The following is a 27,196-nucleotide window of genomic DNA, read 5'->3' as shown; positions in this document are numbered from 1 at the left end:
TATGTCTCGAGTCTGTCTGGTTTGAGAAAATCACGGGAGGCGTGGTTATTCTATGGGGAGGCGAAGAGAGCTGGCTAGGTAACTAGCGAATGAGTGTAGCTAGACTTTCTGGGTTAAGGAAGAGCTTGATGGCTGCTAGGACGGTGGTAGGCGGCTGTGGAGATCGATGTGTGGAAAAAACGGCGGCAACCCCCCACTCACAGATAGTTGTTGCTGCGAATAGTTACGAAGCGTCAACTGGGAAGTCGACCTGCTGCGGATTGTTACAAGACTTGGCGTTTCTCGCTCGATGTCTTGCTGCCTCCTCTGGTTGCTGCAATCACCTATGAGAGATTGGTTATTGTTTGTTCCCAGTCTAGCGTTAACTAACTGGGTTGCTGAGCGTGGGGGTGTAAGCTGTGGCTGTTGACAGGGGAACGGGCAGCTAGCCTGTTTGGATTGACCGAGACCCGTGTTCAGAGATGGATGGGGGAAGATGAGTGTTCAAGAGACGTGAAAGAGTATGCGGCGTTTTCGGGACACTGCCAGATTTGGTGATTGCAAATTGAATTGTTGTTCTTCGAGTCCCGTTGGAAGGTTTTTATGGGTTCTCGGAGATGCCATGCTGCTAGCGTTCGAATCGCCTTGTGGCACTGATTTTCCGAGTTAACTATGTGTTTGAGCCGAAAAAGAGTGGGTGAGCGGCGAGTTGTGAGAGACATAATCCGTGCGAGCGGAATACAGTGAATCGCTCATCAGTGGCTGGTCCCCGGTCGGCACTGCGGGATGTCTGCGTCTAAATCCAGCATCGGTGTCGCACCGGCCGGGGGAGGGGGAAGGGGGGCAGCCACGGCAGTAGCCGCTGTGGGGCGCCGGGCCTGCTGGACCGGCGCTGTGGGCCGGCTGTGGTGCGCCCGCTCCGCAATCGGGAGCAAAATTCGTGGTCCTTGAATGAGTCGGCGCGGGTGAGGGAGACACACCTATTATACGCAGTATTTAGGTGACTTGTTGGACACCCACGCCGGCATATGCAGCCGGCCTTGAGTCACGCGAGCACTTGCCAATCTCCATCTTTTTACTGCTGTTTATACACGCAGTGAAAAGGAAACAACAGGGAAAAAACCAGCTGCAAAATAGCATTCGATGATGCGGTAGAAGTGGACACAAGAGCATCAAGCAGACCACGACGACAAACTACAACAACAATAACCACCAATACAACTTCGTACACAACAACCATGGCGTTGCCGACCGAGACCTTCGTCATCAAGACGCCGTGCTCCAGCGCCAACATTGGCCCCGGCTTCGATGTCATCGGCCTGGCGCTGTCCATGTACCTGGAGCTGCACGTCACCATCGACCGCAGCAAGGCGCGGTCGGAGCACCCGCTCAACTGCCGGGTCACGTACGAGGGCGAGGGCGAGGGCACCGACGAGATCAGCCTGGACCCGCAGGTCAATCTGCTCACGCGCGTCGCCCTGTACGTGCTGCGCTGCCACGACCAGCGCAGCTTCCCCGTCGAGACCCACGTGCACATCAAGAACCCCATCCCGCTGGGCCGCGGGCTCGGCTCGTCCGGCGCCGCCGTTGTCGCCGGCGTCATGCTCGGCAAGGAGTGCGGCCGCCTGCACCACCTCACGCCCGAGCGCCTGTTTGACTTTTGCCTGATGATCGGTGAGGCCTCCGTCTTACTCTCTCTCTTACTCTGTCTCTCTCCTCAACGTCCGTCCATCCTGCATGTGTTCGATCCCCTGGCTAATACCGGCACTACGGCAAAAGAGCGCCACCCGGACAACGTGGGCGCCGCCCTCTTCGGCGGCTTCGTCGGCACCTACCTCAAGCCGCTGGCGCCCGAGGACGTGGCCCGCGTGGAGATCCCGCTGAGCGAGGTGCTACCTGCGCCGGCCGGCGGCGTCGACACGGGCGTGAAGCCGCCGGAGCCGCCTCACGGCATCGGCCACCACATCAAGTTCCCCTGGGCGCCCGAGATCAAGGCAGTCGCCATCATCCCGGAGTTCGAGGTCCCCACAGCCAAGGCGCGCGAGGTGCTGCCGTCGCAGTACCCCCGGCCAGACGTGGTGAGTAGGAGGAGCCTTCTTCCGCCCTTCTTCCTTGAGCCAGCAGCTAAACTCGCAGCAGACCTTCAATCTCCAGAGAATAGCGCTGCTCCCCGTCGCGCTCGGCCAGTCGCCGCCCGACCCGGAGCTCATCTACCTGGCCATGCAGGACAAGCTGCACCAGCCGTACCGGCAGACGCTGATCCCCGGGCTGACCGAGATCGTCGAGTCCATGACGCCGGCCACGCAGCCGGGGCTGCTGGGCGTGTGCCTGTCCGGCGCCGGGCCGACCATCCTGGCGCTGGCCACCAGCAACTTCGCCGAGATCGCCGAGCGCATCATCGCCAAGTTCCGCGAGAACAAGATCGTGTGCAACTGGAAGGTGCTCGAGCCGGCCGAGGGGACCCAGGTGGTCCGGGCGTAGGAAGCGCATAGTTTGCAAAGTAAATAACTAGACCGTGATACCCTCTCTTGCCGGGTCTGCCCTCAGTGGTGGTTGTGATTTGTGCTCCCCTGACCTCGCCCAGTCACCATAGCATCACCACACGGCCCGAGGATGCGGAAGGGCATCACATCCAACCGCAGCCGAACCCACACAAATATCATCATCGCTACGAGCCCAACGCCTCGTGCTCCGACCGCTCGGTCCGAACCACTATCACCTACCCGCAGCAGCCTACTGTGGCACGCAACGCGAAAAGCAGCCGGCCTTGCAGTGTACACTACATACGACTGTTAACATGCGTCGTTTGATCCCGCCACAGATCGGATCCTGTACTCCGTATACGCAGTAAATAAACCAACGACGATCCCTGTCCCCACACCAACCAGCCAATCGTTAACCTCCCGGACCACGCCCGGACCAGGGACCCGGAGAGCGAAATCAGCCCACCGTTCATCCGACATCGTGCCACGCGCTGGGCAAACCGGTGCCCGCGGCCGACACGCCCCATTCGGCGGGCCCCAGTTGGCGGTTGGGTTGTCTGATGATGATGCTGCTTTGGGTGAGGGATGGGCCGGTTCTGGGGTGTTTTTGGCGTGATTTCTATTTTGACTTTCCCAATTATTTTTCTTCTGTCGGGCTGGCGGCGTGGAATTACCGCTGTTGGAGAGGAGGGACGAACATCTTCCGGAGGAGGCTAAGCTGGGCTGAGCAGAGCAGAGCGGAGGGATTGGACGGCTGGGCCCAGATCCATGGAGCGTGCTCGGGAGGGAGTGCATTCCGCAGCGGGATATCTCGGTTGTGCTGCGTTGGCGGCGGCGGTGGTAGTGCTAGGGGGAGGTTGCGGTATAAGACGATGACGGGCCACTGTGGTGGTGTGGTCGGCTTGTCTTCAATATATCACCCGCAGCAACAAAAGAAACGCAGTAAAACATCTCTTCTGCTCGGCACAATCTCACCTCCCGTCTCTGCATTATACAACAACAACAACAACAACCGAGCCAATCTCTCCACTCATCCAGCACTCTGCTCTCAGCCCCTCGACTCCTCACCACCACCGGGACGGCAAGCAGCCGCTCTCCTATCCAAACCCCCGACCAACCCGCCTCAGCCCTCCCTCCAATAACCCCGAAACATCAACAAAAAGCAAAAATGCTCTCCCGCGCGGCGCGCCCAGCCCTCCAAACAACCCTCCCCGTCCTCCGCGCCCGCTCCGCCCGCAACTTCTCGGTACTGCGGAGTCTACGCAGCCTCGGCCGCGCCATGGAGCCGCACCCCTTTGAGCGCCTGCCGGTCGCCAGCCGCCCGGCGCCCGCCGACTGGGGCCGCCTGGCGCGGCGGGCTGGTAACCAGGCTGTTCTGTACGTGCAACCAATACCCAAATATCCCAACCAAAATGTCCCATGCCGACGGTGAAGTTTAAGTGATGTGATGTGAACTGGGGGTCACACTGGGATGTGCGGTTCGGTGTGGTGTGGTGTGGCGAGGTGGTCGCTTCTCGTGGGGTCGACGGCTACTTGGAAGACAGTATGACTGACTCGGGGATTTGGTACAGGTTCTTCCCTTTGGGAGTGGTGCTGCTTGGGTGGCCGTATGTGGGGAAGGTCCTGCTGGATGGGAGGATCTAAGCGGTGGGTGATATTGGGAGATGGATTCATCAGGGTTGGTTGGGCATATACATTTCTGGATAAGGTGGCTGGCGTTTGTTTGTTTTGAGTGTCACTGAACGGGGTTGGATAAAGAGAAGGGCTTTTAGACTTCGAGAGGTTCTCCATCCGCCAGGCCAGTCGAGCCTGCGGTCGACATTGCGATCTGGGTGAGACAGATTCCAGTTGGCAATAAAAACACAAGCATGAAATTGGCAAAAAGCTCCCTGACCAGCTCCCCCCCGGGTAGGGAGGTGGCCAGGTACGAAAACCCCGGCGGGGTTTTACTCCGGGGCAGCTCGGGGGACCTTGTGAGCGTCCTCTTCGAGGTTCCTCTTCAAGGTGTGCCCCCAGCCGCCCCGGCGGGGAGTCGAACGGGAGACCTCATGAGCGTCCTCACGGGTCTCTCCCGCCGAAGTCCCCACGCCCCCGCCATTGAGCTACGCAGCGCGTTTCCCAATGGCGGGGGATGGTAGCGGGAAGGCGCCGACTGGTATATATAGGGCTGGCGGGAAGGTGCGAGGGCCCGAGTTCAGATGAGAAGTTGGGCTGCAGCGTTCAACTCGCCCACTGTGCATACTGTGCGCACCAGCCAGCCCTGGAGGAGGTTCGAACCCCCAGGATGCTGGGGATAGTATCTGGTGATCAGCAGGGAGTGTTGAGGATCATGGTCGCCAGGTATTCGATCACGCTGTGGAATGTCAGATCACACAACTGACGCTGAGCGCAGTCCGTACCTCCTAAACAACGCCAGAATACTGCCGCTGAAGCCCATCCGCCGCTCAAGTCGCCGGAGGCATTGGGTCAGTCTCTGGTTGTGAGCATCCAGGCCTCCCAACGTCCCGGGGCCCGCCCGTTTCCGCGCATACGCCACGTAGCTGGCTGGAGTCAGCAAGGGTTGCCCGAGACGAGAACGAACGAGGAAAGGGGGAAGCAGAGAGACTGCGGAAACGAGAGGAGATGCTCACAGCGGCCAATAACAGTGCACAATCAGGTTCTTCAACTCGTTCCGCACATCGACAAGAAACCCCTGTACTTACTCAGGCGACCATGAGAGCGCCCTGGAGAACAGTCGCGTCACCGTGCCGCTCAGCCCCGTCAGCAGGTTCTGTATCTCGAACGCGTCGATCAGCTTCCGCCGCTGGTCCTTCCAGTAACGCGCCTGTCAGCCGGTCTCCTTGTCGAAGGTGGGAGAGCAAGGCTGGCATCTCTGCTGCCTCGGCGCAATCACCCGAAGGCTAAATGAAAGCCTCTGAAAAGCTCTCACCCATTCTTCCCTGTTCAACCTCGTCCACGGGCATCCCGTACTCGGGGGGCCGTCAGCATCCGCGAAGGGGCGCGCAGCCCCTCCCCGCATGCCGCCCATGGCGAGGGCAGAGGGGCACCTTCCGTGCCGTAGACGGCGTATACCCGGCCATCTTCGACCTTTCCACGGAGTATAAACGGAAGTGATAGATGTTAACGAACTCCCGGAGCTTTCCACCTTAGCTCCCTGGTTTCGAGCCACGGGTGTTTCAGTCTGGCGGACGATCTCCCAGCGGGTTGCAGACTTGGGAGAAAGACACACCTTGCCGTCTACGCCGTCATTCTTCCAACACTGTCGGACTTTGGCCAGTGGACTGACTGGACCGTACGTTGAAAGGGGCGGACAGGAACAGCCCGTCGTGGGCATCCGCGATAACTTACCTCGTCTGGCTGAATCACCTCTTGCTGTTGTGTCTCGTTCGCCATGATCCGATGTCCTCCTTGGTACCCTCGTTGATCAAACCGCCATACCAAGATGTCGGTTAAGGGCAAACTGGAGACGATTTAAGGCAACAGTTTGGAAGAGTGGGATGAGGAGAAAAAAAAAGCGTAGTGTTTGCGGAAGGAAAGCTGCCCGGTTTCGAGCAACGACGAAACGAGAGACAATGGAGCTACGATCTTCTTCATGAATGGGAGAAGGGGCTGCATCTGTACTACACGTAGGCTGCTCCAGTTCCCGTCGTGGAACCGTGGGGATGGAAAGGGACGGGGAGGGGGGCCCACCGAGCTAAGGAGAGACTCCTGGCGTGACCTCTTCCCTGACTCAGTCACCGCGAGGACTGTCATTCCACTGTACTGGGCAAGTACCCGGTATATCATTATTATCAACTTGTCCACCGGCACTGATGAAGAAAAGACTTCCTCGACAGGTCATCGTGCGAGCAAGCAATTGGGGACGAGACCGTGTTGCCACGCACCGTGATGGCATCAAGCAGGAGCCACACGAGCAGCACCGTATTATGACCCGTGTTTCCTAGGGCGGCTGGGGCCACCAGATATGCAATGCAGGCTTTGATTCAGCAATACGCTGCTTGCGGATTCTTCGCCCTCCGCCAACCTAGTATCCAAACATAGTACGTTGGGTTACGGACGCCCCCCTGGGGGTTTGCCATCCGATAACCAGATTCGATGCCGCGGTTGGTGGAAGTCAGAAGAGCAGCTAGCGGTGCCCTAGCAATGACGTAGACAAGCACCCCTCCGCCATCTACATATCATGACTCGCGGGGAGCCGAGGGGCCGGAGCCCACGGGTTGTTGACCATCGGGATCCCTTCGGCCGTTGATCCAGAATGGGGATTCTTGGTGAGCCGTGAGGCAGGCCCTAGTCGCTTCACCTCTCCGTCGGCGCTGTCGAGAATTCAAAGTCACTTTAGTCCCCTCTGACTACCCGGACACTCCGTGAAGCCCAGAACCATGGAGGACACCAGCGCGGCACTACGAGCCGCCGAGAAGCTCGTCGAAGCCCTCAAGGGCCATCCTCGGGCGTCGGAGGCCGAGCATGTGGCTCTGCTTGAACGCATCGATAGGGTGCGCGCCCTCCTTGAAACGCCGTACGATGTGATCGTGAAGCAGCAGGAGGAGATGAGCGCGGCCGGTGCTATGTACACCCTTATCATGACGGGCGCCATCAAGAAGGTCCCGGACGAAGGGACCATCACGGCAGAGAGGCTTGCGGCCGAGATGAACATGGACGTCTCAGCGATTCAGCGGTTGATGCGCGCAGCCATTGTCGCCGGCTTTTTCACTGAAACGGCACCCAACACGTACGGGCACAACAAGCTGTCGCAGGCGTACCAGCTCCACGCGCAGGGACCCTTCTTCCTTCTCTGCATGGACTTCAACAGGATGTGCTTGGCGCTGCCCGACTACTTCAAGACGCACAAGCCCGAGGAGTTGTACGACCCGAAGAAGTCGCCGTACTGCTTCAGCGTTGGTAAGGAGGGGAAGACATTTTACGAAGCAATCGACGAGAACCCGGAGCGGCGGAACATCTGGAACGTGTCCATCCAGATCTTTGAGAAGAACATGCCGGTCTCTGGCATGTTTCCGTGGGAGTCGCTCAAGGCACAGGTGGAGAAGGAGCCGGAACGGGCCTTCGTCGTCGATGTGGCCGGTGGCCGGGGGCAGGCTTTGCTGAAGCTTCAGGAGGCAATCCCTGGCGCCTATGGCGGGAAGCTCATCCTGCAGGATCTGCCCATCGTCATTGACACCCTGAAGCCGGAGGACATCCCGAACATTGAGCCAATGGCGTACGATATGTTCACCCCTCAGCCGGTCAAGAGTAAGTCTTGTCCCTCAGCTGTGCCCGCTCATACACAAAGGGGCAACAAACCAGCCGGCTAACCGTGGCCATAGACGCGCACGTCTACTTCATGCGGCGACTGCTCCACGACTTTTATCCTCCCGTCTGCGTCGACATCATGAGGAACACGGTCTCGGCCATGGGCCCAGATTCCCGCCTGATCGTCTGCGACATGTTGATGCCGGAGAAGGTTGAGCCGGGCCGGCTTAAGGAGCTGTACTGGCTTGACTTGACCATGATGTCAATCAGCGGGAAGGAGAAGACGCTGGACGAGTTCAACCAGATGTTTGACGCCGTGGGCCTGGAGCTGGTCAAGGTGTGGCCGTATGCTAGCGGCGCGACTGTGCAACTCGAGACTAGACTGAAGTGTTCGTAATCGGGGCCTCGGCTCTTCGTTGCTTACGCATTTCAAGGATGCCGTTAGGAGATGAGTTTGGTAGAATAAGGTGCTCGGGACTAAAATCTAGCAGAGCTGTGAGAGTCAGAAATTCGAGATTGTTGGGGGCATTTGCCCGTGAGTTCACTGTCTGCCTGGTCATCAAGCAGTTGCGAACATCAAGAAGGAAGGAGCTGTCCACCTCGGGTCATGGAGCTATTGACAATTGCTTGGACCCTGAATTTGATGTTAGTGACTGGCCCGTGCGGCAGGTGGGGCCCACGCCCGCAGCGAGCTTGGACCCTGCCAATGATGCGCCTGCACACGAACACCCCTTCATTTGCAGGACGCGTCGTGGATCGGTTGAAGCTCCTGCCAGCCCAAACAGACGCCCGGCGAAGCTAGACAGAGAACCAACACTCATTCGTGTTACTCGCCAGCAATCGGGCGCACTCCCTCGGTATCAATCACTCCAAATTGGCCCTTCCATCCTGCCCAGGACGCCAGCCTTTACGCTGTACAGCGAACGACTGTAGCTCTCCTTTTTTGGGCAAACGAGGCGACACCGAGCTCGAGCGAGTAATCTCGCCGAACATCAGCGCCGCTACCGAGACATTGACGGGCAGGGACAGAGCGCCGAATAACAAAGCCTATCGAGCTCTGCATGCTGGAACGATAGCCGTTCAGCCCCTAGCGAAGCAATGGCGGACTCGCTACACAACGCGCCGATAGTACTGGACAATGGCTCCGGCACGATACGAGCTGGCTTCGCCGGAGAGGACGTGCCCAAGTGCCATTTCCCCTCCTGGGTGGGGAGGCCGAAGCATCTGCGTGTCCTGGCGGGCGCGTTAGAGGGCGAGGTATTCATCGGCCAGAAAGCAGCAACCGAGCTGCGCGGCCTGCTCAAGATTCGATACCCGCTCGAGCACGGTATCGTCACGGACTGGGACGATATGGAGAAGATATGGGCATATGTCTACGACGAAGGGCTAAAGACCCTGAGCGAAGAGGTAGCCTTCTCTCCCGCCCCTTTTGGGACCGGCATACAGGCAATGACTGACCCCTCCGCAGCACCCCGTCCTGCTCACCGAACCGCCCCTCAACCCCCGGTCCAACCGCGACACAGCCGCCCAGATCCTCTTCGAGACCTTCAACGTGCCTGCTCTCTACACATCAATCCAAGCCGTCCTGTCCCTGTACGCGAGCGGCCGGACAACAGGTGTGGTACTGGACGCGGGCGACGGCGTGTCTCATGCGGTACCGGTGTATCAAGGTTTCACGGTGCCCAATAGCATACGGCGAATCGACGTGGCCGGGCGAGACGTAACCGAATATTTGCAGACCCTGCTCCGCAAGAGCGGCTACGTCTTCCACACGAGCGCCGAAAAGGAGGTGGTGCGGCTGATCAAGGAGGCCGTCACGTACGTCGCCAAGGACCCCCGCAAGGAGGAGAAGGAGTGGGCAGCGGCCAAGCTGGACCAGAGCAAGATTGCGGAATACGTGTTGCCGGATGGCAACAAGCTCAAGGTATGCGCCATCACCGGCTGTCATCACGCTCATAACGTCAGATTCTTACCGCCGCACGCCACAGATCGGCGCAGAACGGTTCCGCGCGCCGGAAATCCTCTTCGACCCAGAGCTCATCGGCCTCGAATACCCCGGCGTGCACCAGATCGTGGTCGACTCGATCAACAGGACGGATCTCGACCTGCGCAAAGACCTGTACTCCAACATCGTGCTGTCTGGAGGGAGCACGCTCACCAAGGGATTCGGCGACCGCCTGCTGTCCGAGGTACAACGCGTCGCCGTCAAGGACATGAGGATAAAGATCTTTGCCCCGCCAGAACGAAAGTACTCGACCTGGATCGGCGGCAGTATTCTGGCAGGTCTCAGCACATTTAGAAAGGTCGGTCGTAGCTGGGATTCCTGCAACTGGTGTCACATGCTAACATGCCTGGCGGGTAGATGTGGGTCAGCATCGACGACTGGCACGAAAACCCCGACATCATCCACACCAAGTTTACCTAAGAACGCATCCGTTGAGAGGAGGACGGGATGCTTCACTCGGCATGGTATGCGGCGCGCGCTGTCTTGGGGTTCAGCGGTGCCTGTGCCAGTCTCCTGAAAAGAGCCACGCGGTGGCGCCAACCGTAATGTAAACATGATATAGGAGCAAGCCATGGCGCGGGATGCAGGGGCCGCTGGGTGCAAAATGCATCACCGGGTGTCAAGTTGTGTGCCCATCTTGGCCGCCAGGCGAGGAGGATGGTGTCGCAGGCTGGAATGGATCGTCCCTGGGAAGAGCTAATCTGGGGGCGGGAAGGGGGAGGGAGAGGGTATTGAAGGGCTGTATCGAGAGAGGGCCTGTCGTAAAGCGATTTTAGAGAAACTGAATGATACCCAGGTTTGATGGATGAAGTAGTCGACTCACTGGCTCGGGAAAACCGGATCCCGATCTCCTGGAACGAGTGTGCTCATAGCGTTGGTTGCTGAGTCACTTACATCCTGATTTGGACAACGACGAGCAGTTCTGCATAGACACAACACCACCACCACCACCAGCCACCCACAAGCGCAAAAGAGAGAGAGAGAGAGATGTGTGCAGACCATAGTAATCCATGAACCGTCATCGCAGTGGGGGGTATATTGCTATCATACAAGTCCACAGTTCCCCGAAACCAACGCCTGTCCCACCAAAGCCATCGCCTCTTCGCCCTTGTTGAATTGCGGTGTTGAATCCGGGATCTCAAGTCCCGCGATTGTCGAAGATGCTCATTTCCCCAAACCGTCGCGTCGTCAATGTCATGGTTTTTTTTTGCTTTGTCAAGGCACCAGATCGCGATCCTGCCAGCCGATCCCTCCAGCAACCGTAAACGACGAAGAAAAACTTTTTTGCCCTTCCGTGTCATAACCCATTACTGAACCCAAGCACGCCCGCCCTGAAAACCGCTGAACCGCTCAAGAAACCAGCCGGAACGCCACGCTTGCGAGGATAACACACACACCATGCCGAGAGCGACGTGAAAAGGCAACCGCAGACCGAAAGACCGAAAGACCGAAAGAGAAGAACCGCGACGCCGCCGGCCGGCAGGCCGGCTCGCTCGCTCGCCCGTTCACCGAGGAAGATCAAGCCCACTGGGAGCACACCTAGTGCCCGACACTGGTGATCCTGCCCCAGAAGGACCGCCGACTGCCGGTGCTGCCGGCAGAGCTCGCCGAGTCGTGGCGCGAGAGCGAGTCGCCGTCCCCCTCTCCGCCGCCACTGGTGCTGATGATGTTGCCCGCGCCGCCGCGCCCGTAGTGGCTCGTGGTGGCGGTCTTGTCGCGCACCTCGGCGCGCGTGAACTCCTCGTCGAACGAGAGCACGGGCCGCGGGCCGGCGGCGTGCGCGTTGCCGGCGCCGCCGCGGCCCGAGTAGAAGCGCCGCGTGCTGGCCGCCGTCGTGGAGCTCGCCGGCGTCGGCACCCCCGCGGGCGACGTCGTCGCCGGCGCCCGGAAGAAGTTGCCCAGCCCGCCCCGGCCCGAGTGCGTGTAGCTGTTCTGCGGGACTGTCGGGTGCGGCTCGGTGATGGTGTACAATGAGGGCATGGTGCGCCGGTCAGGGTCGGGGTGTCTCGTGTGGTGGGGTTGGGCTTTCGTGTCGTGAGATGATCGTGGTGCTGGCTTGATCAAGTGAGGCTCGAGGCCAGGGGTGAGAGATGCGGTTGATGCGCTCGGGAAGTGTTTGAAGCCGGCACCTTGGACTTCAAGTTGGATGTTGGGTGTATGTTTTCTTTGAGCGACACTTGTTGACTGGAACTCGAAGTTGTGGGAAAACCCCGTGGAACGACTGAAGTGGACTTATAAACCAAGGGTGGGCTGTGAAAGTTGTGTCAACCCCCGGCGCCGAGACCAAGCTGTGACCAAACAAAGCTCCAACTTTAGCACGAGCTCCGGGCGGAAAGCCGCATGACCACCGGGCACCTCATATGGGTTGCGCTAGTACTTTGAAGAATCGCGCAACGCAGCCCAGGTCCTTGTACCAGAGCAACGGGGCGCACTTGCCTTCGGTAGCCGAGCCGCTGTTGGAAGGGGCGGCCCTGCAAGGCAAATTTGGGCCAGGAGGGGAGGGCAACAACGGCCGGAAAGGGGACGGCCGGTCCCTGACGAAGCGGGTGGCACCGCGCAGAGGGGAAGCTTCCACTGTGGACAATGGCGTCAGCTGCCCTTCCAGGCTCAGCTCCAGCGCTTACGGGGACGAAAATTTGCTGCCGAGCATCCAACGCTGGAGGTTATAGAGGTCCCGCCAAGACTAATTTCGGCCAATTGTCGGCAATGTTTTTACAGCGTCAGTACCCCGCCAAGACCGCCAAGGGGTTTGCACTATCGCCACGGGTTAGCCACGGGTTAGTTCGCCGGGGGTACGGGGGGCGGCGCCAGCCCCCCGCTAGTTAGGATTCGGGTTAAGGTTAGGGTGAGGGTCAAGGTTAGGGTACGGGTTAACTTCGTTTTCTTTTTTTCGATTTGGTTGAGGTTTGGTGAAGTTGTTGCTACGAGTCTTCGCGATTGTGCATTGTCGATGTTGCTCTAAGTCGTCGCGGCCCCGCTTACCCCATGGCGATTGTAAATACTTGTAAGCGGCAACCTCCGAAATTAGTCTTGGCGGGACCTCTATAACCATAACCCATCCAACACTCCAGTCAAGCTTTCCGTTAGCTGATGGAAACCCAGGGGTGGCAGTCACGCGGCACCCTTCGGTTTTATTCTTACGCAATCGTTTCCAGGTACCCTCCTGCTGTGTTGCCCAGCAATGTGGTACTTCTGCAGCCTCGGCGGGATCCATCCGAACTGCAAGGTAAACGGCAAGGGACAACGCCGGCTGGCTTTCTTCAGACTCGGTGCAACCACGACGAGCGTGGTTGCCATCATCATGCCCATTCGGCGGCGGCGTACAGTAGACATGGGTCGATATTTCGTAGTGTACGGACGGGATGTAGTGTATTTCGCACTTGGCTTTGCACCACCTGCAGCTGTCTTGCGTCACGCCCAGGGCTTCTCGCTCTGTGTCCAGTTTGCTCGACCGAGCGGTTGAGTGGCTCAGGGGCAGGAACATCGCCATCGGTACGGTAGGCTGCGGTCTCGTTGCTGCTGCAGGCTGACGATGAGCCGCAAGGCCTTGGCAACCAAATTTTCCCACCACGTGAGTCCGGGCAACCAGCGAAGACGGCCTGCATCCGCCAAGCCAATTGCATCCTCGAACGCCACAGCATGCTTGCCGGGGCGCTCCCCGGTTGATGACTGGGCGGCAGCCCCAGATTTCCAAGGATCACGGGGCTGCGATCGCGCAGCCGTTAGTTGGCCAATTCTCAACGCCGAGCCGATAGGTCGACATATCGAACCTTCGAATTGGCTTCTCCTCACTTTGTTGGCCTTCAAGGGGAGGTCGAAGCATGAAGTGCTGCTCTGCTGATCGTATTCACGGGTTCTCGTCAGATTCGGGCGTTTCAAACAGCCACCAACACCAATCGCCTTCCCTCGGCCTTCCCCGGCGTTTGTCAGCTCGTGCAGGCGGCCGTGGCGCCGAAGACCGAGACTGTCGCCTGCCGCCGGGCGGTTGGCCACGGCCGAGCCGGGCAAGCGCCTCCTTCGCCGCTTCAGCCCTGTCAACTTCGCTCTCGCTCCTAGCTTCCTGAACAAGACTCATCATCTGACACTCCGAGCTTCGCGCTCGTCTCGCCTCCCTTCGGTTCTCACCATTCAACCGACGGGTTGGATTGGCATAATGCGCATTCTGCGCCTTGATTCAGCCGCCCACTGTCGGGTCGGTCTCGTTGCGGTTGTTGCCTTCACCCGCCTTGCGGCAGCTGACGCGGGCAGCTGATTGCCGTCGCTGTGTTTCTCCGGTCCTGCCGCCCACGCAAACATGGTATTGGCGTCCCATCGAGAGAGCGCTCGCGGAAGCAAGTTTGGTGTACGTCCCCGTCATCTCACGGCGCAAAATTGTGGGAATCTAATATATATACTACAGAACTGGGCGGTTAGTGCAATCCTCTTTTCCAGTACGTAACAGGGGTCCTCCTTAACTAATTGTTACTGCTCCCTAGCTTTATATCCGTTAACAAATAATATATACAGGGTACAGACCTGTTAGTGATTTTTATGCTTCCTTCCTACTAGCTCGTAGACCCGTTAGCGTTTTATATACTTCCTTCCTATTGGCTCGTATACTTATACCCTTGCTACTCCCCCTTTTCCCCCTTTTCCGCCCCTTCGTTTCCTCCTTTCCTCCTCTTTTCCTCCTGTCCCAATTTTTACTGCCCTATTATATTCGGATTCCTATCGCTATACCTCCTCTTCGTCGCCCTCTAAGTTCGTAGACTACTTATTATAGTCGTTGTTATCGATATAAGCCGTTTTCTGAGTTTCGTACCTATTCTAATGGGGCTCCTTATATATCTTATATTTCCTACGCTACTACCTATTATCGGTATCGTCGTTCCCTAGCCTATAATGCACTATATAATACGCGCTATAATGCTATAGAACCTCCTATTCTGACTAGCTAGTTGCCTCTTATAGGTTATATCGCTCTCTTTATTAGTGCTTCGTAGACTATTGCTAACCTATATTTAGGCAGTATAACTATCGTATTATATAATCTTAGCCTAATAGATATTAAATGTACTAAGTATAGTACATTATATTAGATAGATAAGCGTTTAACGGTATATTTCTATATCTATTATTTATCTTCTTTAGCTAATACTCTCCTATAGTATAGAATTCTACTACTATAAATCCCGCTTTTAGCTCTTATTGCTTATAGAGCGACGTTTCTTTCCCTCTAGCCTACTACCTTCTAGACTTCCTCGACTATCTATTATATATATAAGATCCTCGAAGGTCCTATTTTTATAATTATCTTCGTCGTTATAACTTAGCTTTTATATTCATTTCCATTTTTATAAATCAAACTATTTACAATATCTATAGCGGTAGGCCTATAGATTTTCAGATCTATAGTGCCCTATATTATATTGCTAGCCCTTTTATAGAGGTGCCTAGTAAGCCTCTATAGTATACTTAGCTTTTTTTTATAATCTATAGGCTACTATTGTATATTGAACTTTCTTCTTTATAGACTCTAATTACAATTTTATATTATACTTTATAGACTTTCTTTATCGCTATAACCCCTTTATTTATATCTATCTAACTACGAGGAAATACTTTCTTTAGAGCCTAGCTATTGCGTAGGTCGCTATTATACCTTAGTTGCGTTTAGTTGCAGACTATAGCTATAGTTACGACTATCGCTATAAGAACCTGCTAATAGTAGATAAAGTAACTATTCTTATTCCGAAGGAGAATTCGAGGCTTGATTTTCACGATATTGTCTTTATATACCGTTTAGACGATAGCTCTATATAGGCTTAGCACTATATTCACCTATATCACCTTGCCTATCTACTATTGGCCTACCCTTTGATATTTCTATTTAGGGATCCTAGCTTCTACCAAGGCTTATAGCTCTATAACGGCTAAGGATAGGGCTATACTTAACTAAATGTTGAGTTTAGGCAATAGTATTAGTACCTATTATATCCTTATATAGGTTATAGCTAAACCTCCTTCCTTTTTTAGTAGTTGTTCTAGTAGTTCTTAGTAGACCTTTAGGCTATAAGCGATTAGTAGAAGCTACATTAGATCCGTAACAACTAGAAGGAACTATATATAGAATTGTACTAAGGAGTATAGGACTAGCTACAATTAGGTAATAGCGATACTTATAAGCTTAGATAGCGAATTGTCCTACCTATAAGCTACGTTAGGGGCCTACGCTTTATTGCTTAGTGCTATTAGGATTTAATGGCTATCGTCTATAAGCTAGGTTATTTTATACTATTTATTATAGTTATAGCTAACCTAAACTAGATAGAGATCTAGTAGGAGCTTCTTCTAGGCTAGACTATAGTGGACCGCCTTAACATTGTTAGCTATATCTTTGAGCTCAAATGCCAAGCTATCCTTTATGAGCTATAGTATAGCAACCTATTTAAGGAGTTTATAGGTATTGTTTAGACTATTGAATACTAGAAGCGTAGGCTCCTATACTACTATATCTTGCTTTTCTTTTTGTAAAAGTCTATATATCTATTTCTTATATCTACCAACGTCGACTACGTTATCTAGGCTAAGCTTCTAACGAAGGTAGAGGATCCTAATAGCTAGTTATAGACCGTCATTGTAAGCAATATAATTTATAGGCTATATAGTTCTAATAACCTTGCCTCTCTTTATATAGTTCGTAACCTATATACAAAGATTATAAGCTATTCTAAGCGCTTTCTAAAGGCGTTTATAGAGGAGACTATTATCTTAGAAAATAGGTATCCTATCTATCGCTATCGAGACATTAGGCAAATAGTTACTTGTAAGGTCAATAGCTATAAGGTACAACTTAATAACCGTTAGGTTATACCCTATAACCTTTACCTCTCTCGTAAGTATATTGCCTATATTAATATAGAGATTTATATATCTATAAAGTCTATCAAGTATATATATAAGTATATTTATAAGGGGATTGATTAGTCGACGGTTCAACTCTCTATAGCTAACTAGCTCAATAAGGTTGACACCTACTTACAATGTTAGTACATTAGTCTAGCGGAGGCGGTTATATAGCTCTTTAAATTCTATACCTATCGCGAGTACCCTCCTATTTATCGCCTTCTAATTTATCTTAAGCATTAGTAATACGTTGTTTTCTAGATAGATAGTACTCCTAAAGAGCTTATAGAGGCTTTGGAATATAGAACTATAGAGCTAGAAAGGTTTTTTACTTACAATGTAGCCTATAAAGATACTTATAATATCCTTTATATCGATTTTCCTTTATACTTCGTCTAGGACAAACAGTTATAGGAGTAGAAGCCCTATATTCGTAGCACTACTATTAGGCGTATATATTATATTCCTCCTACTATAGGTAAACGGTATTTTCTTCGTCTTCTCCTTTATTTAGTTCTAGGTACTTAGTCGTTTACCTATTTATAGACTATAGATAGCTACGAATATTCTACGTTATAAGCTACTTACGTTATAGCTAGCCTACTCGACTCTAACTAAAGCTAGATTATATACTTCACCAAAGCTATAGGCTAGTAAATAGAGTATACTCTTTATAAGCTTTTTACTATTAGCCTCCTTTCTAACGACATTATAGACCTAGTAACGCTATAGTTATAGTTTTATAATTCTTTTTACAATGATCTTCTATATTGCTTCGAGCGTTTTATAGATGTTCTACTAGACTTAGAGGAACTATATTTCGACTTTAAGCTCTTTTTATTAAATTAGCTACTAGCTAATAGCGACAAGTGTTTAGCCGACTTTAGTTTACTAGCCGTCTATCATTGCTAGGAGAATATAAAGCGGAACCCCTTTTTATAAACGGAGCTCAGTTACAACCGTTAAGAGTAAAAGGCTCTATTTATAAGTATTTAATCTTGGTTAAACGTTAGCTAAGCTATACTCTTTATAGAGATTATAGCTATAGTCGACTTATACCCTAAAATAGCTTATTTTTTTATCTAAGGCGCTAGTAGGACTAGTAAAACCTTTTTATATCGTTGTCTCTCTTCTTTCTTCTATTCGTAAAGGCATATTGTCCTTTATATTACTTCTTCTAGCTTTACAGCTCTCCTTCTCGATAGTGGCTATACTTCTTATAGCCGTTTTAAGATTCTAATCGACATTATAGACGCTAGCACTTATATAGTCTAGAAGAACACTTAGCTTATAGCTCTTTTACAATGTACTAAGCTTATTATCTAGGACGAGGTTCTAATATAGTACCACTATTACTTCGAAGCTATCGACTATATATTGTAAGACATTCGCAACTATAATAGCCTATTTAAAGGGGTTCTAGTTGTATTAGGGGGGGACTTTATATAAATCCTACCTATTGTCTACAACGGTAATAGGTATTACATTGTTCAAGCCTATTTATAGAACTCGCCGATCTAGCCTTAGCTATAGGTCTAGAAACTAACTAAGAATATACGAGTATAGGGAGCTAATGCTAACAACTATACTTTTATAAATTGGTTATAGGATCTAAGTTATAATCCTCACTTCTATAGCTCTATTGATCTCTTCCCCCCCTTTACACTCTGTTCTATATAAAAGTAGTTAGTTGATTAGGTCTATCCTATATACCTACTTGAGTATACTACAATAGACTCGACAATGTTTATAAACTAAGCGATTCTTTGCCTTTACAACGCTACTATAAGCTCTATCAATGCAACTATTATTTCTTTAGTTCTAGGTTAGGAATTTCGATATCTCTCTATTAACAAGGTAGAAAACCCTCTTGATACTAAGGATTTTAACGCTCCTATATTATCTCCTGATTTTTTATTTTCTTTAGACTTCGCTTCTATTCTACCTACTATCTTAACCTTGAAGGTTGGAGCCCCTATTCTTTTACTTCGAAACCTTAACCCTAGCAGTAGGCTCTACAACGGAACTCGGCTAGTTGTAACTTAGCTTGCTTCGTCCATTATTAAAGGGCGAATCTTAACGGATAACTTTGCTAGGCAGTTGTAGATAATTCCAAAGATTAAGTTAAGTTCTATAGAGGAGGACTTTCCTTATATTATTGTTTATAAGCAGTTTCTAGTTCGCCTCTACTTCGCAATAACTATTAACAAGTCTTAGGGGCAGTCTTTTTCTTATATTAGTATCGATTTTCGAGAGCCTATATTTTCTTATAGCCAATTTTATATAGCTATATCTTGGGTTATAGATATTTATAATGTTTATATATATTTATCAGATTTAGAGGGGCAAGGTAAGAAGCTTATAAACATTGTATACCTAGAGGTACTAATATTATAGTATAGTTGTTAAACGCTATTATAAATTCTTATAGTCGAGGTATACTATATACTAACTAATGCTTTACACCTATATTAAACGCTATTGTATACTCCTATAGTCTAGGTGTACAACGCTATTCTAGATTCGATTCCTATATTCTAGGTATATAACGCTATTCTAGAATCTTATGCTCTAAATATATAATGCTTTACACCTATAGCTAGTAAACATATTTCTCTCCTCTATAATATATTCTTTATAGACCTATTAAGCAGATTCGTTATAACTTATATTCGTTAATTATATCTCCTTCCTTCGTAGTTTATCCGCTATAGATATATCAAGTAGGTTAGCTATATCTCTAAGAGCCTTCGCAAAGGTTTACTCTTCTTTAGTAGATAAGTGTAGAAAGAGCTTACAAATAAGCTCGATATAGCGGTTAATACGTTTAATAGGGCTTATAAGTTTGTTATATATAGCGTAGCGTCTATCTTCTCTTAGGTAATATAAGCTATAATAGGTAGGTATAGCAAGGTCGTTATTCAATAGGTATATAGCCTTCTCTCTAGCCCTATAACGACCGTTATAGATAGGGGGTATAAACTCATCTCTTAGAACAAGGTATATAGTAGGAGCTACTATTGTATAGGGAGTAGGCTATAAAAGTATATATAGGTCGTTGAATTGTTAGGAGCTAATAGAAGATGATATATTCGTTGTAAGGTATAAACGCTTAGAGGAGATAACCACTTCGAGCTCCGACTTACGCTTCATAGGCGTAGTATAATACTTGTACAGCTTAGGTATTAGCTAAGGGGGGGGTAGAGGGGGAGAGGGGGAGGTCGGATCCTTTATAATACAGCGTTTATAAGGTGTCTTCGACTCTATTATATATATATTAGCTACGAAGTATATTATAGATATATTAGGAGGACTATATTTACTACTTCCTTTGAAATAGCTATACCTAGTACTACCTAAGTTGTAGTAGTAGCTAGTATAGTAGCTATTACCTATATTGTCCTACGATACAACGTAGTTTATATATAGGCTTAGACCTTTATTATAATGTTTATATTCGCTATTATTAGAATTATTGCCTATAATTTATATTAGTAGAGATTCAAGGTTAGTCGTATAGTCGAAGTTAATATTATAGTATTTATCTAGGTTATAAGGATTCGTCTATAAGTAAATATTATAGACCGCCTATAGGTATATTAGCGTTAGTGTCCTATTATTATTGTAGATCGCTATATACCTTAAACTTTAGCAAGTCCTATATATATTTTATAAGCTTAGAAAAGTTTCGTATAGCCTCGAGAACAGTCTCCTTCGAGAGGATACTAGCTATAACCTTTATATCGCCGTCTTCGTTCCCTTCTCTTTATACTTCTATAGCTATATCTTCAGCTTTATTATCTTCCCCTTATATATCTATCGCTATAGTAGTCGACGTAGATATAAACGGCTCGTAGGGGGTATCGCTATATTAGATATCTTCGTCTACTTCGATAGACGGTAGAGGCGAGTCCACTTCGTCGTCGAAAAGCGCGAGAGGCATCTAATAGTCGTTAAAATCGTTGTTTATATATAGCGATTAAGCTAGTATATATATTATTACGTTCGATGGCTAGTCAGTTGGCGACGACGTAGTTGTTAGGCGGTTTATTACGTAGGATCTAGGTTTTTAGTTTCTAGGCGTAGCGATTCTACTTCTATACGTAGGCGACTTCTACGTATACGTTAGACTCGCTCTAATCGCCTAGGAAAAAGCCTAGAAAAGAGGTAACGGATCAGTAAATGCTTACAAATACGCCGCCAAGCCGAGCCGCAACGGATATACGCGGTTCTATAGGATGAATGTCGCATACGCTAGAAAAGGTGGGTACGTAGGTGTGGAAAAAGTGGGTAGTTGTGGAAAAAGTGGGTGGTTGTGGCACTGCTAAGAAAAAGGATTGAAATGGCTGCGCGCAGCCCGCGAAGCGGGCTGCCAACCCCTAGTTTCGTCGACGGGTGAGACGTGGAGCTCGGGAGGTTTGCTTCCACGGAGATGCCTGTGTCTGCAACCTGCGGTGCTACGTTTGACGCGCTGCTGTGATACTGTGATACTGTCGCGTGTTTGGGAACGAGGAGTATTCTAGCCGTCGCTGTGGGAATCGTAATCTGCGCGATAATTTGCTCAAAGTTGTGAGCCCCGTTGGGAGCTGTCCACCGAGGTGTGATGTAGGTGAGGAAAATGCGGCCATTCGAGGCGAGAGCACATCTTACTGGAAAGCAACAAGACTTCAAAACACCATTGTTGTGGAGGTAGATGGTAGATCACCAAGCGAGAAGACACCCATACAGCAACAAGTCAGGCGGGGAGTATTCGGGATTCACAGCCATATAGAACTGAAGCTGCACGTAGGGGCAGGGGAAGGTTTTGATGTCGTACAGACCCTTTCCATTCTCCGTCCAGTTTGACGCAACCCAACCCTACGCCGCGCTCCATGCTGGCTGCATGAGATGGATAGTTGATTATGCCGGGACCCAAAGCACCAGTCCAGTACCAATCCATCGAAATGATCACTCCTGGGAGACATCCGTCTCCCGGGACCCTATTCTCTATCCACGAGACACCACCATTCAATCCACTGCGTGCATACACTTCCGGTCCGATGGCAGGCCGAACCCACAACTCGACACAGTCATCACAATCCCAAAACGACGATTCCGAAATGACGAACGGCAATAATATCAATTCATCACCACCCGGCAGTTGCCCGACTGCCCGCTAGACCGCGCTGCTAACGTGCTTCATGAGGGGGTATTATCCTTTACAACACAGATACAGCCCACACACGTGTCTTTGTCTCTCTTGCAAAACACCTCGTCAAAACAAAAGAACTTCGAAAAAGGTCTGTCTGCGAGTCAGTCACACAGCAGAGATGGGGATGAAACCGGAAACCAATGACAGAAACAAAACGGAAGGGAAAAGGGAATCACATGAGCAAGGCCAGGACATGAGGTCTTGTTGTTCGCTGGTCCGGTTGCTTGCTCTAGAATAAAACCAGTGCTCAAGCACGTCTGTGTGGAAAAAGGGGAAGAAGAAGAGGAAGACGAAGGAACAAATGCTACAAGAAGGTGGTATTGAAAGTGAAGCATGTTAAACAAAGCCCCCAGAAAAGAACTACTGCACCCCGCCGGCCCGCCGCCCGACAGGGTTACACGCCCCTGAACATCCGCACGACCAGGAACCACATGGCGCCGAGGAACTTGAAGGCGGACAGGCCGGCGACGGACCAGAGGACGACGCTCAGGTAGACGTTGGCGCGCTGGGTCTGGACCTCGTCGTTGGTCTCGCCGTTGTTGGGCACGATCTTCTCGACGCCGGCGCTGGACAGCACGACGGCGCAGAGGGCAAAGTTGGTGATCATCCAGATGAGCACGACGACGGTGCGCACGCCGCGGTAGTAGTCCATCTGCTTCTCCTCGAGCTGGGCCGGCGTGGGCGCCTTGACCTCCTTGACGGGCTTGCGGCTGAAGACCTGCAGCTCGCGCTCGTACTGCGCGTTCAGGTCGCCCTCGTCCGGCAGGTCCGTCTTGCCCTGCCCGTCCTTGGTGTTGACCGACGGCAGCTTGTCCGGCTTGTCGTCGCCCTTGGTGCCCCACGAGATGTCGTGCGTGTTGCAGAAGGCGTACACGTTGAGCACGTTGGTGTAGGTCGGCGACAGCAGCATGTACTGCACCAGCGAGGTGAACATGTGCCACGGGTCGAACATGATCAGCGACGCGATCAGCCAGATGCCGAAGGTCGACATGACCGAGATGATGAGCGTGTAGAAGACTGGGTTCTTGAAGAGCGCGTCAATTGTGAAGCTCTGGGTGTGGAGGTCCGTGAGGATGGCGTTGACGGCGATGTAGATGGCGGCGAACATAAGGTAGCTGAGTTTGCGGCATGTCAGTGATACCGTGCAAATGCAAAGAAAGGGCTAGATAGACGGAAAAAAAAGGGAATAAAAAAGGGGAAAAAAAAGGAAAAAAAAAAAAGGGGGGGGGGGGGGGGGAGAAAAAAGAAAGGCAAGAAACAAAAAAAAGGTAAGAAACAAGAAAAAAAAAGGCAAGAAATAAAAACAAGGCAAGAAGTAAAGAAAAAAAGGTAAGAAAAAAAAAAAGGCAAGAAATAAAAAAAAAGAAAAGAAAAGGCAAGAAATAAAAAAGGTAAGAAATAAAAAAAAGCAAGAAATAAAAAAAAGGTAAGAAATAAAAAAAAGGTAAGAAAAAAGAGGTAAAAAAAGGTAAAAAGAAAAAGGCAAGAAAAAAGGGAAACAAGAAAAAAAAGGCAAGAAAAAAAAGGCAAGCAATAAAAAAAAGGTAAGAAATAAAAAAAGGCAAGAAATAAAAAAAAGTATAAAAAAAAAAAAAAAAGGGAAGAAACAAACTTACACAAACAGAACCGCCCAGAAGATAACCATGGCCATGTAGTACTTCCCCGACCCAGCCGGACGGTTGCCCATGGACAAGACGAAGCAGGTCACCAGGGACACGCCGTACAGCCAGGTGAAGACGACGCCGAGGATGCGCCCGACGTTGCCCAGGAGCGTGTCGTCGCCCAGGCTGGTGGTCAAGATCTTGAAGACCAGGAAGAAGTTGCCGATCGCGAACCAGGCGAAGATCATGTTGACCGTGTTGAAGACGAACTCGATGAAGAAGGCCATCTTGCGGAAGAGCGAGTGGTCCGAGCGGAAGAACTGGTAGAAGTGGACGATGGCGTAGATGGCGGCGAAGAAGGAGCCGTTCAGCCAGCGGCGGCGCTGGAGGATCAGCTCGGTCACCGTGTCCGGCACGTCGGTCTCGCCCGTCGCCGACTTGACATACTGCAGGATCCAGTGGCAGTTGCGCTTGGTCACGAGCTCGAAGCAGAGGATGCGGTCCTCCGCGAGGTACATGTTGGCCGTGAAGATGCCCGCGTCGCTGCCGTGGAGCTTCTCGCCGGCGAAGTACTTCTCGAGCGGGCCCTGGCCGTTCTTGTCGTTCTGGAGCGCGATGTACCGGTACGCGGAGAAGGCACCGGGCAAGACGGAGATGAAACCGAACGCCGATTCAAGCGGCTTGTCCAGGATGTTGCTCATCTTATATTCAAAATTTTGAGTGGCAACGAGAGGGTTGAGGAGGTTTTTCCCGCCAGTTCCGAGCATAGCTTTGATCTCGCCGCAAGCGCCCGCGCACATGGGCTCCAGGTCGAACGCCTTCCACAGGTGGTAGATGGAGGTGTTGCCCGGTTTCGTGCCGGCGTCGATCAGCACGCAGATGTTGGGGTCCAGGACGCGGCCGAAGGCTTGGAAGAACCAGCGGTGCGAGTTGATCTTCTTCTGGTTCTTCTCCTTGAGGCAGAACAGCATCTGCACCGGCTGCTGCTTGGGGATGAGCTGCACCACGTCGTTCTTGATGACCATGCCGACCTGTGTCGTGTACTCGTATATGTGCGCCGTGACGTCCTTGCCGTTGACCTGCTGCTTGGCGATACCCTCTTGGTACACGCCCATGCCGGCCAGCAGAGCCCTTGTGCGGGGGTTGATCTTGGCACGACCGTCGCTGACGACGCAGACGACGATCTTCTTCCAGGCGTCCTTGCCCCACGTCTTGCTCTCGGTCCGCTTGCACATGTACTCGATGTTCTTGAACACGCCTATCATAGTGCGGGCGAACAGGATCTCGTCCTCGTTGTACATGGTCACCACGATGAACAGCTCCGTGTGCCGGGGCTTGCTGAAGAGCTTCTGCCTGAGCGTGAAGTTGTTCTCGTAGAACTCCGAAGGGTCGCACGTCGCGGCCGAATACCGCATGTGGGTGAACTCATCGCGCTCGCCGTGGGGCAGCTGGTTCAGCAGCTTTGGCGGAATTGGGCAGTCCAGCACCAAGTTCCCGCGGTACAGGAGCACCTGCTTCACCGTCTTCCACCTCCTGATCGGCTGATTGTTGGTGGGCGGCTGCGGGTTGTCGTGGTAGGGGTCGCTTGCGCCGACGTGAGAGTCGTTGTGCGCCAACATCGGCCGCCGGTCGTCCTCGTAGAATGACTGATCGTATCCCTGACCGAGCGCTGGGTCGTATCCTTGGCCATGGCTCTGATCGTACCCTTGACCGTGGTTCGGCTCGTAGGGCTGGTTATAGTAGGCATCGTGATGCGCTTCGGGGTTTACCGAGTAGCTCCCGAGGTTATCTACAGATTGCTTGGGGTCCCCATCAGCGTCAATCGACGCATCGCGCCCTCCGCGAAAAAGTCCGTACTCACTGCTGTCTGTATATGTAGAGAGTCGCCCGGGCTGTACCTCCCAGGGCCTGCCGGTATGTCCAGCTGCGAGTGGTGGCCGTACGGGTTATCATCCAAGTGGTAGCCATGCTGCAGTGGGTGCCCTGGAGAGGGCGACCTATGCGGGCGGCTCTCCATGGGGTGGCTCTCGTAATAGTCGTCGTCTGCAACATGGAGCCATGGTTAGCTAGTTAGTCTTTTAGCAGCGGTTTTGGGGACAGCGAGAGTGGGATTTCTCCTCTGCTGGCGGGCCAACGCGCGACGGACCAGAGGATGGGGAAGGGCAAAAGCAGTTTGCGCTGTGCGGCTCAAAGACGGCTCAAAAAAACCACACCTGTGTGTCCGGGCTGGTGTCGCGCTGGCGAGAAGACCAACTCCGTTCGTTCTCTGCGCCAGGCAGGAAAGATTCGAGCTTTGGGGCGCAAGCACAGCTCGCAAGACTACCCTTCAGGCCACGGGTAGGAGGAGCGGGAAAGAAGGTCCCAGGGGAACCGGCCACTCGGGGACGAAAAGTGCGATCCGGGGTCAGGGACGGGGGAGGGAGGACGACGATCAAGGGGCAGGCCAACCCACAACCAAGAGCTCGTGAAGGGATGGGCACAGAGGGAGCAAAGGATGGATGGAGAAGTCCACTTGCCTAATCGATTGTATGACATGGTTGCTGGGGGTGATATTTACGAGGGACTGAAACACAAGGGGAAATGCGCCAAAGAACCAACTGCAAAGGCGAATAAAAAGGCTCACTGCCCAGTGTGTGTGTGTGTAAATGCGCCGTTGGGGGTTGGCGTCGAGAATGCTCCCGATTTGGACGACTGCGTGTCTCAGACTGGCAAATGCCAAAGACGGGCTGTCCTGCTCGCGCGCCGGAATGTCAGAAGTTGGAGTTGCGCTTGACTCTGGAGCTGTCCGTCCGCTTCCCGTTGCCGCAGCCGCGCGGTCGCAGCTATGAAGCTGAGGGGTGGTTCACGTTACGGAAGCCGATCGGTTGGCTGTGTCGGAGGCGCCTCCTTGTGTGCGCGGCCCGTTGATGCTCGGCTTGGCTTTGATGCGCCGGCCGGTTGCTGTTGTCGGGGCCCGCAACTTAGGCACGTTAGGCGCCGGGCTTTGTCGACTGCAATTACTCGATCGATCGGCTGGTTGGCTGCGCAATCGAGGAGGTTGCAAACCGCGGTGTTCGGGATGCTCTCAGTTGCAGCGGCTTGACGGGCGAGCGAGAGAAATCTGCGACGGCAGCAAAGGACGAACCTCGCGGTTTCAGGCTGGTGAATTTCGAGCCAGGAGTCGGGGCTTGATACGCGACCGACAGGGGTCTGTTGAGGGGCTGCCGAATGAAGGGGCGCTCAAAGATGACTGGCAGTGCGTGCTGTTTCAGCGCCCGATTTGGGCAGGAGTGACGTCGCACAGCCTCCGGCGGCTGCTGATTGGGCGCGAGGTGCCGTTTAAGGGGGGTTCAAACGGAGGCGGAAAGCCTGTTCGTTGCTATGGGTTTCTGGTTTTCAAGCCTGCAAACCTGGAAAGCAGAGCCACGAGACAACGCTTGTTGCTGCGAATCGAAACTTTCAGTATCTTGAGGATGCTTTGGGGCTTCTAGGAACACGGCAATACGAGCGGAGCATCCAAAAATGAGCAACATACACAGCTCACACAGAAGTTAACTGAGTTATGCTCCATCCCGAGACACAGTAGGCAATACGAAAGCCCACAAACAAACAGTTGAGATCGCTTTGAGGGTTGAGGGGCTGTGCGCCCCGGAAACCATGGAAACCGCCCACCAAGCAGCACGATCCCTGCGCCGTTCCGTTCCACAACCATTGCTTCGGTGACGGGGGCTCCTCCGAGTTTCCGTTGACAGGCTGCCCTGCCACTGCGGAACGGCGGATGCTGGCTATCGCACATCGACGGCCCGTGGTGCGTTTGGCCATCTCG

General features: G+C 52.1%; 8 protein-coding genes across 8 annotated transcripts; 4 read left to right on the top strand and 4 right to left on the bottom strand.

Moving 5' to 3' along the window:
• The first annotated feature begins 934 nt into the window (after window positions 1-934).
• Window positions 935-2,783, top strand: THITE_2108841 (uncharacterized protein). The gene is made up of 3 exons (XM_003649781.1): window positions 935-2,057; window positions 2,119-2,479; window positions 2,564-2,783. The coding sequence occupies exons 1-2, from the start codon at window positions 1,218-1,220 to the stop codon at window positions 2,458-2,460; spliced, it is 1,182 nt and encodes a 393-aa protein (XP_003649829.1). The 5' UTR covers window positions 935-1,217; the 3' UTR covers window positions 2,461-2,479; window positions 2,564-2,783.
• A 632-nt stretch (window positions 2,784-3,415) lies between these two features.
• On the top strand, window positions 3,416-4,346 carry THITE_2169475 (uncharacterized protein). The gene is made up of 2 exons (XM_003649780.1): window positions 3,416-3,839; window positions 4,034-4,346. Exons 1-2 carry the CDS (start codon window positions 3,631-3,633, stop codon window positions 4,104-4,106), a joined length of 282 nt encoding a protein of 93 aa, XP_003649828.1. The 5' UTR covers window positions 3,416-3,630; the 3' UTR covers window positions 4,107-4,346.
• A 423-nt stretch (window positions 4,347-4,769) lies between these two features.
• THITE_113152 (uncharacterized protein) lies at window positions 4,770-5,855 on the bottom strand (the record flags this gene model as incomplete). The annotated part of the gene is made up of 6 exons (XM_003649779.1): window positions 4,770-4,815; window positions 4,862-5,002; window positions 5,165-5,286; window positions 5,433-5,549; window positions 5,692-5,721; window positions 5,811-5,855. The coding sequence occupies 6 exons, from the start codon at window positions 5,853-5,855 to the stop codon at window positions 4,770-4,772; spliced, it is 501 nt and encodes a 166-aa protein (XP_003649827.1).
• Window positions 5,856-6,841: 986 nt separating this feature from the next.
• THITE_2041488 (uncharacterized protein) lies at window positions 6,842-8,106 on the top strand (the record flags this gene model as incomplete). Its single annotated transcript, XM_003649778.1, has 2 exons — window positions 6,842-7,709; window positions 7,784-8,106. The coding sequence occupies 2 exons, from the start codon at window positions 6,842-6,844 to the stop codon at window positions 8,104-8,106; spliced, it is 1,191 nt and encodes a 396-aa protein (XP_003649826.1).
• Window positions 8,107-8,669: 563 nt separating this feature from the next.
• THITE_2108839 (Actin2-like protein) lies at window positions 8,670-10,215 on the top strand. Its single transcript, XM_003649777.1, has 4 exons — window positions 8,670-9,116; window positions 9,178-9,633; window positions 9,698-10,012; window positions 10,072-10,215. The coding sequence occupies exons 1-4, from the start codon at window positions 8,808-8,810 to the stop codon at window positions 10,132-10,134; spliced, it is 1,143 nt and encodes a 380-aa protein (XP_003649825.1). The 5' UTR covers window positions 8,670-8,807; the 3' UTR covers window positions 10,135-10,215.
• A 203-nt stretch (window positions 10,216-10,418) lies between these two features.
• THITE_2108836 (uncharacterized protein) lies at window positions 10,419-11,134 on the bottom strand. Its single transcript, XM_003649776.1, has one exon. The coding sequence runs from the start codon at window positions 10,714-10,716 to the stop codon at window positions 10,534-10,536; it is 183 nt and encodes a 60-aa protein (XP_003649824.1). The 5' UTR covers window positions 10,717-11,134; the 3' UTR covers window positions 10,419-10,533.
• THITE_2108835 (uncharacterized protein) lies at window positions 11,135-11,860 on the bottom strand. Its single transcript, XM_003649775.1, has one exon. It carries the CDS (start codon window positions 11,692-11,694, stop codon window positions 11,254-11,256), a length of 441 nt encoding a protein of 146 aa, XP_003649823.1. The 5' UTR covers window positions 11,695-11,860; the 3' UTR covers window positions 11,135-11,253.
• Window positions 11,861-21,949: 10,089 nt separating this feature from the next.
• Window positions 21,950-25,732, bottom strand: THITE_2108832 (glycosyltransferase family 2 protein). Its single transcript, XM_003649774.1, has 4 exons — window positions 25,605-25,732; window positions 25,253-25,434; window positions 23,407-25,190; window positions 21,950-22,905 (listed from the first exon to the last, which is right to left on the bottom strand). The coding sequence occupies exons 2-4, from the start codon at window positions 25,406-25,408 to the stop codon at window positions 22,185-22,187; spliced, it is 2,661 nt and encodes an 886-aa protein (XP_003649822.1). The 5' UTR covers window positions 25,409-25,434; window positions 25,605-25,732; the 3' UTR covers window positions 21,950-22,184.
• Window positions 25,733-27,196: the final 1,464 nt, after the last annotated feature.

Source organism: Thermothielavioides terrestris, chromosome 1, assembly GCF_000226115.1.
Source record: "Thermothielavioides terrestris NRRL 8126 chromosome 1, complete sequence".
In the NCBI taxonomy this organism is placed as follows: domain Eukaryota; kingdom Fungi; phylum Ascomycota; class Sordariomycetes; order Sordariales; family Chaetomiaceae; genus Thermothielavioides; species Thermothielavioides terrestris.
This window is presented reverse-complemented; position numbering and strand designations above follow the sequence as displayed.

Coding starts and splice junctions, on each gene's coding strand:
- THITE_2108841 (XM_003649781.1), top strand. CDS start 1,218: ATGGCGTTGCCGACCGAGACCTTCGTCATCAAGACGCCGTGCTCCAGC. Junction 2,058..2,118: donor AGTACCCCCGGCCAGACGTG/GTGAGTAGGAGG, acceptor AACTCGCAGCAG/ACCTTCAATCTCCAGAGAAT.
- THITE_2169475 (XM_003649780.1), top strand. CDS start 3,631: ATGCTCTCCCGCGCGGCGCGCCCAGCCCTCCAAACAACCCTCCCCGTC. Junction 3,840..4,033: donor GCTGGTAACCAGGCTGTTCT/GTACGTGCAACC, acceptor GATTTGGTACAG/GTTCTTCCCTTTGGGAGTGG.
- THITE_2108839 (XM_003649777.1), top strand. CDS start 8,808: ATGGCGGACTCGCTACACAACGCGCCGATAGTACTGGACAATGGCTCC. Junction 9,117..9,177: donor TAAAGACCCTGAGCGAAGAG/GTAGCCTTCTCT, acceptor ACCCCTCCGCAG/CACCCCGTCCTGCTCACCGA. Junction 9,634..9,697: donor CGGATGGCAACAAGCTCAAG/GTATGCGCCATC, acceptor CGCACGCCACAG/ATCGGCGCAGAACGGTTCCG.
- THITE_2108836 (XM_003649776.1), bottom strand. CDS start 10,716: ATGGTCTGCACACATCTCTCTCTCTCTCTCTTTTGCGCTTGTGGGTGG.
- THITE_2108835 (XM_003649775.1), bottom strand. CDS start 11,694: ATGCCCTCATTGTACACCATCACCGAGCCGCACCCGACAGTCCCGCAG.
- THITE_2108832 (XM_003649774.1), bottom strand. CDS start 25,408: ATGGAGAGCCGCCCGCATAGGTCGCCCTCTCCAGGGCACCCACTGCAG. Junction 25,191..25,252: donor CTCTACATATACAGACAGCA/GTGAGTACGGAC, acceptor GGGGACCCCAAG/CAATCTGTAGATAACCTCGG. Junction 22,906..23,406: donor TTCTGGGCGGTTCTGTTTGT/GTAAGTTTGTTT, acceptor CCGCAAACTCAG/CTACCTTATGTTCGCCGCCA.